At 40.3% G+C, this 14,959-nt stretch overlaps 1 protein-coding gene across 1 annotated transcript; it reads left to right on the top strand.

Moving 5' to 3' along the window:
- Window positions 1-9,690: 9,690 nt before the first annotated feature.
- LOC130679473 (thyrotropin receptor) lies at window positions 9,691-14,470 on the top strand. Its single transcript, XM_057488245.1, has one exon. The coding sequence runs from the start codon at window positions 10,476-10,478 to the stop codon at window positions 11,868-11,870; it is 1,395 nt and encodes a 464-aa protein (XP_057344228.1). The 5' UTR covers window positions 9,691-10,475; the 3' UTR covers window positions 11,871-14,470.
- Window positions 14,471-14,959: the final 489 nt, after the last annotated feature.

Raw genomic sequence — 14,959 nt, 5'->3', positions numbered from 1 at the left:
CCAGTCATTCTTAGCATCTCCACTGCTACCATTCTGGTCCAAGGCACCATCCTCTCTATTGTTGGTCTTCTTGTTTCCACTCTTTGCTCCCCTTTGGTTTACCTTCAAGGTAGTAGCCAGACTGATCTTTGTAAGATAAGTAGGATTATATCATTCCTCTGAAGGTTTTTCATCTCACTCTGATGAAGACAAAGTCCTTGTTAGGACTACAAGGCACATGCAATCTAGCTCACCATTTCTCACCATTACTTCTCTGACTTCTCCCACATTTCCTATCCCTCTCCCCTCCAACTGTCTCAGCTCCAGCCACACTGGCCTCCTTGCTTCCTCAAACATACCATTTACACTCTCACCTTAGGGCCTTTGCACTGGCTGGTCTCTCTGCCTGGAATGTTCTTGCCCCAGATATTGACATGGCTCTCTTCCTCACATCCTTCAGACCTTTGTTCAATGATCTCCTCAATGAGGGCTTCCCTGATAGCCCCCATCCCTAATTGTGACCCCACTTCTGAGTTCTTCCTTTCCTCTTCCCTGTATTCCTTTTCCCCACTGTATTTATCACTATTACGTAATATACTGTGTGTTTTACTTATGTTTTTTACTTGTCCTCCCCCCAACTAGAATGTAAGCAAGAGAACAGGAATTTCGGCCTGTTCAGTTTACTGCTACAGCCCTAACATCTAGAACTGTACCTTAGGCATACAAAGCAATCAGTAAATACATATTTGTTGAGTAAATGCATATCATGTTTTTAAATTCTTTTAAACAAATAATTAGACAAGCTCACTCTCTTGAACTTATAGCTTTTAAGCCCCTAAGCTGTTTTTAATTCAATATTAATAAATTAAACTGTCTTTTGAGCAGCAAATTAGTCTTTCTGTTTTAAATGCAATTCATCTACTAACTTACAGATGTGACTACACATTTTTAATGAATCAGCTTCTACATACTGACCTTTTGAAAAACCCACATTCATTACATGCAAACATAAAAGAGATTTACAATTGCAGCTGCAACACTGGCAGGCCAATTACTGTTTATTTAATTTGCAGCTGAATTCATTATAGGTTAATCTTAAGTAATAATGACAAAATGTCTCACAAAAAATGGAAATTGTTCCAACGTTTTAGCTTGTCAGACATTGAATGTCAATTAGCTCTTTTTCCTTGGCATCATTAAAATTTGGTGATAGTCTTGCCCTGTATATAACCCTGAAGGACTCACTCTCTCCAAATTCAGGTCCTGTTACTTTCATTAGACACTTAACTGGAGATGGTTCCCATGACCTACATAATTAAAACTTCAAACTGTCAGCCAGGCTCGGCTCAGCTGTGTTCTGTTTTGTGAGTAAACACTTGCTAGAGACAAATTCTCATGAAACTCAGCACCCTTGCTTGATGAGCTCTTTATGGATAGTGCCAGAGTCAATGAGAGACAGAGACAGATAGAGAGGGGCAGGCTCTCCAGTTTGTAGGCTCCCATCCATATGGCTGCGCTCATAAATGAATTAGGATTGCTTGACTAGTGATAGCTACTCGCCATATTCTTCTCACTCCAAAAACAAAATTTTTAAATCTTACTATATTTTGAAAGTTTTGTTTTAGAAAATAAGATACATTATTAGGAAAATTAAAGTGGCCAAAATAAAAATTTAGGTGAATGAGAAAAGATATGGCTTTAAATAGCTTAAAATGATCCCTGCCTCATTGAGTTTGCAGATTTCTTCAGACTGAGGCTCCTTCCCCATCACCTCTGCAGATGGGAGACTATCTAGTGTGGTTCAGCACTCAACACATATTTTGTTCCTAGCTCTTGCACAGTTCTGTGTGCTAGAGTAATGATCGAAAGTTAAAGGTGATGCATTAAACCTAAGTTTTATTTTCCCTCCCTCCTCAGATCTAAAAGATGAGAAAAGAACTTCTACTATTCATAAATCCACAAGGACAAAGGGGACAGTTGAGGGCACATGGATAGCTTGGAGAGCTTCTGAATTCTGAAAGAAAAGAGATGGAAGGCAAAATTTAGAGTACTCACAGGAAGCACACATTCAGAGGCAGCTGCTTTGCCCTGCAGAACCCCTGAAGGGTACAGGATTTAGAGGTGGTAGGTATGGCATATGTCAAGGGCAAGACATGGAACTAAAAACAGAAGGATTTACTGAAGACCTTTATCTGGAAATGTTAACCCTCTAGTCCATTCACACAGAATACCAGCAGCCAAGTACCTCCCTTTAAGTTAAAAGTTTGAAGTTTCTTTTCTGAAGAAGTTGAAAAATTCGAAAACAAAAAAGACCTCCATATTTTGGCATTTTAGGTTCCAACAGCATAACCAAAAGCTCCCTATGCAACTGCCCTAAAGCAAAATCTGCCAGTGGACAAGCTCCCAATCAAATTTCCAGTGCCCCTTTTGTAAGCATGAATGTGCAGCCAAGGATTACCAGCCAAAGAGTGTGTCCAGCATGAAAGATTAAAACCAATGGGGTGGAAATGAGCCAAAGATATGGCAGAGAATAGAAAAGAATTTTTAACAAAGCAACAGTTAGTGGACTGAGGTAAGTCTGAGAAGACATCTCATCCCTATAAGGATAATGGTAATGACAATAGCTAATATGTATTGAGAACTCACTGTCAGGTACTGTTCAACAAACCCAAGATGAAGAAACTGAGTCACAATAAGGTTAAGTGACTGACAGTAGTGCAGAAGCCAGGATTCAAATCCAGATAGTCTAAAGTTGAAGCCCATGCTCCTAAGTATTATGTGTGCTTTCTCAAATATGCTATAAAAAAGGAAGAGAAAACAAGAAAGCTCTCCTTAAAACATATGCATGCACATGACAAATATGTATTCAGAATCTTGTCTTTTATGCAACTAAGTGCCAAAAATACAGCAATGAACAGCAAAGGCAAAGTCCTAGCTCTCCTCAAGCTGAAACTAGAAACTTAAAGCCAGGCACACAGAGACAAATACTGCACGATCTCACTTATATGTGGAATCTAAAAATGTTGAACTCATAGTAATAGAGAGTAGTTGCCAGGGGCTGGGAGATGGGGGAAATAGGGAGATGTTGGTCAAAGGGTACAAAGTTTCAGTTATGTAGATTGAATAAGTTCTGAGGATCTAATATACAGCATGGTGACTACAGTTAATAATACTATATTATATATTTGAAATTTTCTAAGAGTAGATCTTAAATGTTCTCAGTGCAAAACATAAAAAAAAAACTATGGGAAGTGACAGATATGTTAATTAGCTTGATAGTGGTAATTACTTCATAATGTATACATATATCAAAATAGCACATTGTACACCACAAATATATACAATTTTTATTCATCAATTATACATCAATAAAGCTGGAAACAAAATTTTAATATTCATTTTTTTAATTTAGTAGAACAAATGGAAGAAACAGTCAAGAATTTCTTCAAGAAGATTCAATAAAAATAGTAAGAGAAAATTATAAGAAAAAATGGAGATATGTCTGATGGATCAAGATGGTTCCTTTTCCACTTACTAGGGATTCCAGAGAGGAAAGAAAGAAAATCAGAGGAGTAAGTTACCCTAGAAACAATACCAAAAATTTTCCTAGAGCTGAAGAGCCCAGGTATGCAGATTGGAGGGGTCCCCCCACCCACAGTGGCCAGCACAATAAATGGGAAAAGATCCATATCAAGGGATACTTTCATGAAGCCTCATACCAGGGACAAAGAGAGGCCATATAATAATTTCACAATACATATGCGTATCAAAGCACCAGATTGTACACCTTAAACTTACGTATGTTACATGTCAATTATATCTCAATAAAGCCAAAAATTATATCTCAGTAAAAAGGGACAGAGAGGGAGAAGGCCATAAAAGCTACCAGAGAGTAAAAACAGTCAATGACCAAAGAACAGGAACCTGAGTCACACCATTCTTACCAAAAGCAACAGGAGGTGCTGGAATTCACTAGAGAAAAGCCTTCAGAACTTTGAAAATGATTTGCAACCTAGTATTTTACAGCCAGGTCAAGTATCAGTTGAATGTAAGGTGTAAGGGTAGGAAAAAAGTCATTTTCAAACATGCAAGGACTCAGAAATTATCTCCCTCTTATACCTTTCTAAGAAATTGGCCTGGAAATGTGCTCCAGTGAAGTGAGGGAGGAAATCTAGAAAGAACTCTACATGGGATTCAGAAGAACCTCCCACTGGGGATAGTGGGATTACTCTCCAGAGAAGCTTGAACTTTATTTTGTAAGCACTGGAGGAACCATGGGTTCAAGCTAGAAAGCAATATGACGAGATCCAAGTTTTAAAAAGAATATTCTGTCCTATATCTGAAGATGGAATTGGTAGAAGATTTCTGGAAGATCGGTCAGAAAGTTTTTGCAAAACTCAAGACAAAATGTAATTTAGACCTAAACTAAGGTGATAGTAATGAGAACCATGAAACTGTAGATATTAACAGCTGAGCTGACATCTGATGTGGGTGGAGGGTCTAGCTCAGTCACATTTTACTATGAATATTCGTGGCACAAATGTAGAGGAAGGGCAAAACAGACTCCGTGAGGACACAAGCTCTGGACAATGTTGGACAGGAGACAGGAAATAAAGAAATACCAACAGGCTTGGAGGGAAGAATCACTCCATTTGGGATACTTTGAGTGGAGAGGCAGTGGTACGTCCATAGAAGTATAAAGGAGTTCTTGCATTCCTTTCTGATAACACCAAGGCTTGTCAGATTACAGCTGCAGATCTCTGCAAGAGGTTAAATCCCCAAAAAGAGAAAAAGCAGTTGTTCCCCTTGCTTGATTCTGTAAGTACCAAAGTAGCATGAGTGGCACAGCCTGCATCAGGAGCAGTCAGCCCTCAGGAGTACTTTAGGAGCAACAGGCTCAGTGGCTACTCAGAGCTACATCAAGTGGCTTATACCAGTGGGGAGTGAGATTGCTCCAGATAGATTCTAATTTGGGCCCCTGAGATGAGGTTGGAGACACAGGCAAGGGCCAGATCTTCAGGACCTTGAAGGGCATGATAGGAAGAGATGTTATTCATGGTACATTGGAAAGTCACTGCAAGTTTTAAGCAGAAGAGTGACCTTATTTAACACGTATGTTATAACTACTCTGGCTGCTGTGTGGAAAACGGTTGGAAAGGAGTAGGTGTAGACAAGAAAGCTATTGTAGGAAGAAATGACATTAGCTTGAACTGCAAAGTTTACATTGGAGATACAAAGCAAATAAATGGATTCGAGATTTTTTGAAGTTCAAATCCGTAGATTTTCTTCTAGGTTGAATAGAGGAGGAGTACATTGAACTGGGGGTGGGGGATCAAAAGTTAAGTTTGGAGTGGACCTGTTAAGTTGAAGATCCCTGTGAGGCATCCAGGTGGAAATGTCATATAAGCAGTTGGATATACAAGTTAATATCTGGACTGGAGTTATATTTTCTGGGTACCCTGCTTCTGAATTGAGTTTAGAAGAACCCTAAATTGGGGCAAGAAAGAAATTAAATTTTGAACACCTACTGTATACCAAGTACCCATTAGGCTGCAGATGTTTTTGCCATAAAATTTATGCACATTTTTTGACATCTACTTTCTCCATGCCTGTCTAAGCACCCTCTCTATTCAGCCCTAAAGGGTCCAACTAGAGGCCTGGGATATGCTTGGTGCAGAACATCAGACAAACCACAGAATCATTCCTCCCTCCCAGACTCCTAATGAGTCCCTGGAGAGTTGCTGCATCTGGATCTGTGTTCAAAGACTCCAGAAATCTGAAGATAAGAAGCAGAAAAAAAGCTCCTAGAACACTGAACCTAAGAACTCTAGACAGAAATTATATATATGGCTACACCTTTGGCTTGCTGGGTCTGTTTGGATACAACATGCCTTGTTCCTTTGTCTTAACTTTAAACCCACTTGCTTCATTAAAATGCCCTTGAGAATTGAGATGAGATTCTAAGTTACCTAGAAAGCATCTTCAATAATAAAGATTCTTGGGCCCAGAGATGATAGTTCAGTTGGTGTGGGGTAAGGCCTAGGAGTCTATATTGCAGGTGAGTCTAAATGCTGGCCAATATGGCTCCTGGACCGGAAGCATGGATAAGCAGAGTGGTGCATTTTCACCAAATATCTGCCTCAGTGCTATTCCCACCACATAGATCATGCAGCAGCTTAAGATAAGGCACCAAATTCCTTGACACTCCTCCCATCATGAGGTGGCTTCTGTCTCCTGCCCTTGAATCTACCAGGCTTTTTGGGACACTCCAGAGGCTTCTTCTCAGGATGCTCTGTCTCAGAACATGACTGCTGCGATAGGAGAGGCCCAACCCTCTAGACAGTCCACATCCACAATTCTTCTTGAGCTCAGCTTTGAGTAATCTTAGCAAACTTTAGCCCAGACATGCAAGCGAAGAAGCCTGCAGACGACCCCCAACCAGCCTCCATGTCTTCCCAGCTGAGCTCCAGACATCACAGAGCAGAGACAAGCCATCCCTGCCATGCTTGTTCAAGTTCCTGACCCACAAAAGCTATGCTACTTACAAAAGATTGTTGTTTGATGCTACTTCGTTTTGGAGTGTTTGTCACTCAGTACAAGGAATGTTGCTAAAATGTTTTCTCAAGAAATACCTATTAAATATATTACTTGGAAGGATAAAGTCTTTCAGCTGAACACACACAATCAAGTGTATCCAACAGACTAGACTGCAGAGCAAGGACAATGAGTCAAGAGAAGCACTGATGTTCACTGACATGAAAGCATCACTGGATAAAGAGACACATCAACTGCTTCCAGAAAAAAGGGCCACACCTTGAAGACAGCATGGCTAAAGAGAAAGAAGTGCATTAAAAGGACAGATGCGGCAGGAGGGCAAAGTCCAGCTTCATTTACTTCACAATTGCACTTAAGGCTAGCTGCAAGATTTCTCAACTCTCTCGCTAGCTGCAAAGTTGTTCATTTGTACCCATTTCCCAACTGTACTCACTTGATGTTAAAATCACCTGGGGATCAGACGGTACCAAGTGCCAAGGGTAATTCTTACCACCAGGAAAGTTTGGGAAATGCTGAGTTACAAGATTTTTATATTAAATGCAAAACAAAATAACAAACGTGGCACTCTTCCCTGAAAATCACAGTTCTGCCGTCAAAATGGCATTAATGCGTGAGCTTTGTGTTTATAAAAAATTTAGTAGCAAGTTCTAGCAACCTTGAACTCTGTGGATGTAAATCCCAGCTAAGTCCAATTATAATAATGTGGTAGCAGAAGTTGTAAATATTGGAATCCACTTGCTAATGAGACACTATTAGTTATATGAAATATTTTTAATGTAATTATAAAAAATTATAAAATATGTAAAAATACAAGGAATATTTAGTGAATATTTTAATTGATAAAATATAAAATGCGATACATTAGGTTAAATATTCATGGTTTTGCTCAAGCTATTATTGAATGCAAGTAGAAATGATGGAGCAAGCTATGTCACCTGGCCTCTCTGGGGCTGAGAAAAGAACAGGAAATGCTGTGCTGAAAGCTATGGAGTAATTCTTCTGTAGTAACGAACACACGTTTGTATGTTGTCCCCAGCCTCAGCACATTCCCCATTGTTTTCAGATGTGACTTGAATCTCATTTCAGATTATTGATGTAAATACTGGAGTTTGCTTTCCAGGAATACATTTTCAGCCTTCTAAACAAACTGTGAGGTGGTTATTCTGAGTCATGAATTCACCATGTAACCGGTATGACCCCCAGATTCTGCATTATTAAGAGAAGCTTTTCATGATACTGGTGTTGATCCACATCAGACAGCACCTTGTGAATTCCAAAGCCCTATTCCCCACAGAGACTGAGAGCATTTCAGCCCCTTTGAGCCTGTTCAAATACATTTCTCTTGTCACTTGAGACCCTTAAATACATGGTGTAGCTTTCTAGAGTAAAATTGACATCTGTCTCTGATTCCAAGGGCTGCATGTATTGTAATGGCTAAAATTTAATGTCTGTAAAGCATTATTTGTACTGATGGGTAATGGCGTTCCAAGCATTAAAAATGGGAGTCCCCTGTAACACATCAACATAGAAACCTAACATAGCTCCTTAGACCAGTGACAGTATGTAAAGACCTTGGAATGCATATTCAATAGCAGAAAAGAGCATGCCATCTCCCTCTTAATCTCAGGGCTCTATGACCTTCTGGCCAAGAACTAGAGGGCCCTGGCTGCTCACCACCTCTCCGTGTTACTCTGTGCTCTCCCTCCCAGGGATGTGTCTTATACCAGTGTTAATACCCTGCCATCCAAAGGCCTGGAGCACCTGAAGGAATTGACTGCAAGGAACACTTGGACTCTAAAGAAACTTCCACTTTCCTTGAGTTTCCTTCATCTCACACGGGCAGACCTTTCCTACCCAAGCCACTGCTGTGCTTTTAAGAACCAGAAGAAAATCAGAGGGTAAGTAGCGGGTGTCTGAAATAAGTGACAAAGGCTTTGATGGACATTGAATTCGTTTCTAGGTTTGGGAAAGAAACTTTGTAGCTTGAAAACTAAGTGGAAAAAATCGAAGCATCCATAAGAAACATGAAATACATAGGACACAATGACTCTGCAGATTCCCAATGGTTACAGATGAGAAGCAAGACCAGTGTCACTGGATTGCAGGGGAAGAGGGGGAGGATAATAGGAGAGACAGGAATGACCAGATCATGTAGAATCTTGCAGAGATTGCAATACATGGTTTCTGGCCTCCAGATGCAACCCACATTTGATACTGCAAAAACATATTAGAAGCCACAACTAGGAGGGCAAACTTAGAAATACAAGCAATTGAATTACCTGGTCAATTCAGGCTTTGTAAATGTCACAGCTTAATGGTGACATGTGGGTGACTTTGGAGTCACCTGGGTTTGTACCCCAGCTCTGCCACTTCCTGGCTGTGTTATCTCAGCCTACTTACCTAACCTCTCTGAGCCTCTGTGAATGGAGATCATAATGCTATCATTCAGAGGTTTTGAGAAGATTAAATGAGAAACTGAATAGAAAACACTTATCACAATGATCTGGAGTATTATAAGTTCTCACTAAATATTAGGTATGATATGTATTAATTTATCATCAGGATGCTTGCGAGGCTGCAAAGGAGGTATGGCCTTCTTTTTCTCTCCACGCATTTTTTGAATCTTCTCTTCACCTACAATGCTCTCTGTGTTACTTCCCCCTTTTGTGTCTTGAGCAATCCCCTGTTCTCCTAACACCACCTTCATTTGTTGCTTATTCATTCCCTCTCAGTTTCTATATAAAATCCACTGGTTGACTTTCTGCACTCGTACTTGCAGTCAGAAAGAAACTGGGATCTAGCTGTGGGGCAGAAGCAAATAAGAAAGCTGAATAGCTGTGCAAAGAAGGCCAATAAAGGCATAACACCTGCAGAAAACTAGGAGTGGGGATGGTGATAGCAGGCTCTATACTGACGCCATGTGGCCCTGAGTAGGAAAGGACCAAGGATGGCTGGTAGGCTAAAGCCAAGGGCAGGGTCCAGATTTCTCTATTGGTCGCTTTACCCAGAGCCCAGTAAATAAATCAACACCTGCTTAGCAGCTGAGGCAAGTTAAAGCATCTCTTTTGCTGTGAGCTAGCAAAAAACTAAATTTTACTGCCATGAGCATGGCTGCATGATAATGTCCATTCATTCATCTGTTCAATTAATATTTATTAAGCACCTATTGTGGGTCTGGTACAGTCCTATCCACACAATGAGTAGGACAAACAAGAGCCCTCTTGCATTTTGTTTACATTCTTGAAGGGAAGTCAAAAAATTAACAAGCAAACAAGTAAAGTATCAGATAGTGCTATGAAGGAAATAAACACAACGGTAGAGCAATTTTTTAAGGAGATAAAGAAAGGCCCCCTCTGAGAAAGGGACATTTGAGTTTAAAAGTGAATAATGAGTAGAAGCAGGCATGAATTTTTCAGGTGAAGGGATCATGAGAGTTCTATTCCTCTGGCAAGGAATAACAACAACATATATACATATATGTCACTAACAATGTTCTGCTGTTGTAAGAGCTATAAAAACATAAACCCATCTAATATTTTAACAACCCATATGAAATAGATACTCTCATTATCTAATTTTAAAAATGGATAAACCAATGATCATAGACCTGCCCTAGGTAAAACAGCTAATAAATAGTACAGCCAGGTGCTAGCCTAGGCAGACTGGCTCCAACATCCATGCTTTTTTTCTCACTACTGCACTTGAACTGGTTACAGATGACAAATAAGGGCCAGTGTCACTGGAAGACGCCAGGCGAGGGGAGGGATAGGAAATGATGCAAGAGACATGGGCCTGAGCAGATCGTGTAAACCTTACAGAAACATGTAGATCATATCACAGTATGCATTCTACATATTTTGCTAAGTGCTGTGGGGACCATTAGTGGGTTTTCAGCAAGCAGTAACTTATTTCTGTTGCCTTGCAGAATCCTTGAGTCCTTAATGTGTAACGAGAGTAGTATTCGGAGCCTGCGTCAGAGAAAATCTGTGAATGCTTTGAACAGCCCCTTCTACCAGGCCTATGAAGAGGACCCGGGTGACAGCAGGGCTGGGTACAAGGAAGCCTCCAAGTTCCAGGATACCCGTAGCGACTCTCATTATTACATCTTCTTTGAAGAACAAGAGGATGAGATCATTGGTTTTGGCCAGAAGCTCAAAAACCCACAGGAAGAGACCCTACAGGCCTTTGATAGCCATTATGACTACACTGTGTGTGGGGGCAATGAAGACATGGTGTGTACCCCCAAGTCGGATGAGTTCAACCCCTGTGAAGACATAATGGGCTATAAGTTCCTGAGAATCGTGGTGTGGTTTGTTAGTCTGCTGGCTCTGCTGGGCAATGTGTTTGTCCTGGTCATCCTCCTCACCAGCCACTACAAACTGACCGTCCCTCGCTTTCTCATGTGCAACTTGGCCTTTGCAGATTTCTGCATGGGGCTGTATCTGCTCCTCATCGCTTCTGTAGACCTCTACACTCATTCTGAGTACTACAACTATGCCATTGACTGGCAGACAGGCCCTGGGTGCAACACGGCTGGTTTCTTCACTGTCTTCGCCAGCGAGCTGTCGGTGTACACACTGACGGTCATCACCCTGGAACGCTGGCATGCCATCACCTTCGCCATGCGCCCGGATCGGAAGATCCGCCTCAGACACGCATGTGCCGTCATGGTCGGGGGCTGGGCCTGCTGCTTCCTGCTCGCCCTGCTCCCTTTGGTGGGAATAAGCAGCTATGCCAAGGTCAGCATCTGCCTTCCCATGGACACAGAGACACCTCTTGCACTGGCATATATTATCCTTGTTCTTTTGCTCAACATAGTAGCCTTTATCGTCGTTTGCTCTTGTTATGTGAAGATCTATACCACAGTCCGAAATCCCCAGTACAACCCAGGGGACAAAGACACCAAAATTGCCAAAAGGATGGCTGTGTTGATCTTCACTGACTTCATATGCATGGCCCCAATCTCCTTCTATGCTCTGTCAGCACTTATGAACAAGCCTCTCATCACTGTTACCAACTCCAAAATCTTGCTGGTTCTCTTCTATCCACTTAATTCCTGTGCCAATCCATTCCTCTACGCTATTTTCACAAAGACCTTCCAGAGAGATGTATTTATGCTGCTCAGCAAGTTTGGCATCTGTAAACGCCAGGCTCAAGCATACCGGGGCCAGAGGGTTTCTCCGAACAGCACTGGTATTCAGGTCCAAAAGGTTGCTGGGGACATGAAACAAAGTCTCCCCAACATGCAAGATGACTATGAACTTCTGGAAAATTCCCATCTGACCTCAAATAAGCGGGCTCAAATCTCAAAAGAGTATAAGCAAACAGTTTTGTAAGCTGACTCCACACTACTCACAGTGGTAGGGAAAGTTATACCTAAGGCTTGTTTCCTGACACGCACTCCGACCACAAGACACACACAGGGTGGCCGACCTAACCCTTGTGCAGGTGATGCTTCTTGGGGCAGGACTTCATCTCGGGAGAGGGACTAACATTAATCTCATCGTCACCTCCAAGAAGGAAGAGAGGCTACCAGCATGTCTGAATCCCAGGTAATATCAAAACAATCTATACTGGAAGACTTGCTTGATGCTAAGTGCAGAGATGACATTGTGTAAGATGTTCAACAAATATCAAATGTCAACATTCAGCTTCTCACTTTTATATAGCATTTCATAGTAAATATTCAGCAAATACCAAATACTACTAACTTGGTTGCTGATCACAGATAAAGTTGGCTCCATGTTAGCTCAGTCCATTTTCATGTTTGCTGACACATCCAAAGAGAGTTTGAGTTCCTTGAAACTGAAAAGTCAAATAGGACATCTTGCAAGGAAGAGCTATCATGAGACATGAAGGAGGGGAAAGGCTTAGCTTTGAGTTGTTTTCTTAGACTCTTTTCACAAGGATCTACCTGATGTGACCCAACTGTTATGTGTTGCCCAGAAAAACTGGCAAGATTTCACCTTATGTGGCCAAGTAAACTAAGAGTTGCTCTCCTTGGCTAGTCTCATAGCATAAAAGACATGAACTTTAACACTAGAAATATTTATAAGTAGATACAAGCAGGAATTATGAGCAGAGCACAGTAAATCACCCACTGATTAATAAAGCAGGCTAGACACCAGGTAACTATTGGACATTGAGCAAATCACTCGGCCTCAAAAGTCTATAGAAATGAAGAAGCTTGATGGCATCTTCTAGATGTAAATCTCTATGTATATTTCTTTTCCTTAAAACTTGTTTCCAGGATGAAGAAAAAGGAGAGGTATTAAGGAAGAACGATCTGTTTTTCCTAACTTGTAAAACACCATCTCCCTTTCCTTGGAGTCTAGACGTATAACCCAGGACATTTTTTTCTGTTTTACTCTTGGTTATGATGTCTGGCCCAAAAATTCTATTGAGTGACCATAGTGAGCTGGATCTGAATCACGCATCTAATTACCAGATCTATGCAGCTATAATTATCAGGCCAAAAACAGAGTGGTAGTCATATAATAGAAGGTGGCTTTGCAGATTTTAGTTATTTAGAATTACCACTTCTCTATGCAGATTCACTTGAAAAGATTTAACTTGTCTCCAGGGATCAGTCTCTTAGCTATTTCTACACCACAGTACAATACTAAAGCTATCAAGAAGTTTCTTCTCTCTGAAACCACTAGCTCTTTCCAGCCTTGTTTATCAGTGGACATAATATATCTACTTCCCAACAGCGCTCCCTGACTTAAAATGCTCAGGATCTTTATCTGTTGATGTACTCTCCAGATTATCTGTCAGGACAGCCCCTTTATTTCATCCCAAACAGAGATGCCGTTTGCTTTGACATTTGCTTCTCAAGTGCTCATGAACCACAATATGAATTAAAACTGCACCATCAATTCAGATTTTGTTGCTTTAAGTTTGTGAGGTGGGGTTAGTAAGCCCAATGGACTAGAAATCCTCCCCCAACTCACCTGATATCTCTTCATTGTCATACCCATTCCTGATTATCCCTGAAACTTGGATGTTTGAATTGTCAATATTATAAAGACCTAAAATGATGACTTATCCACCAGTTCACTTGGAACTAATGAAATTAAACAAATGTGTTACCTTTTGGCATGTGTTTCTCAAGTGGCACATATAGAAATATCACATCCTGAAAAATGTGTTTTATTTTGAGTAGTTGAAATAATGCTTTGGAAATCACAACAAATTTGGTAACAAAATTGTTACTAAAATTTGCATTCACAACATGAAATAAAGTTTCTTCCTATAAAATGGTTGTGCTGAGTCCTAGAGTACTGCTTTTGTAATTGTGAACTTCGTTTAGGGTTACCATTATATGTGTAAAACTAAAGGCAGGAAAAATATGTTGGTACATTTGCTAATAAATCTATATTATAGATATATTATTGACTATAAATAACTTGAGCATAACTTATCTTGATTATAAATGCTCTTTATATAGAAAATCTTACACATGATGAAATATGATTCACTAACAAGGAGTGATGGCTCAAGATGAAAAACAGGATTAGTAACATCAAGAGGATCATACACCATGATCAAGTGGGATTCATCCCAGGGATGCAAGGATGGTACAACATACGAAAATCCATCAACATCATCCACCACATCAACAAAAAGAAGGACAAAAACCACATGATCATCTCCATAGATGCTGAAAAAGCATTTGACAAAATTCAACATTCATTCATGATAAAAACTCTTAACAAAATGGGTACAGAGGGCAAGTACCTCAACATAATAAAGGCCATATATGACAAACCCACAGCCAACATCATACTTAACAGTGAGAAGCTGAAAGCTTTTCACCTAAGATCAGGAACAAGACAGGGATGCCCACTCTCCCCGTTTTTATTCAACATAGTACTGGAGGTCCTAGCCACAGCAATCAGACAAAACAATGAAATGCAAGGCATCCAGATTGGTAAAGAAGAAGTCAAACTGTCACTATTTGCAGATGACATGATATTGTACATAAAATACCTAAAGACTCTACTCCAAAACCACTAGAACCAATATCTGAATTCAGAAAAGTTGCAGGATACAAAATTAATACACAGGAATCTGTTGCTTTCCTATACACTAATGATGAGCTAGCAGAAAGAGAAATCAGGAAAACAATTCCATTCATAATAGCATAAAAAAGAATAAAATACCTAGGAATAAACCTAACCAAGGAAGTGAAAGACCTATACTCTGAAAGCTACAAGACACTCCTAAGAGAAATTAAAGAGGACACTAACAAATGGAAATTCACCCCATGCTCTTGGCTAGGAAAAATTAATATTGTCAAAATGGCCATCCTGCCTAAAGCAATCTATAGACTCAATGCAATCCCTATCAAAATACCAACAACATTCTTCAACGAACTGGAACAAATAGTTCTAGAATTCATATGGAATGACAAAAGACCCCG

This window comes from Manis pentadactyla, chromosome 11, assembly GCF_030020395.1.
Source record: "Manis pentadactyla isolate mManPen7 chromosome 11, mManPen7.hap1, whole genome shotgun sequence".
Lineage (NCBI taxonomy): Eukaryota > Metazoa > Chordata > Mammalia > Pholidota > Manidae > Manis > Manis pentadactyla.
Note: the sequence above shows the minus strand (reverse complement) of the source record. Positions and strands in the feature narration are given on the sequence as shown.

Bases quoted from the DNA above. Each gene is read 5' to 3' on its own strand.
- LOC130679473 (XM_057488245.1), top strand. From the start codon at position 10,476: ATGTGTAACGAGAGTAGTATTCGGAGCCTGCGTCAGAGAAAATCTGTG.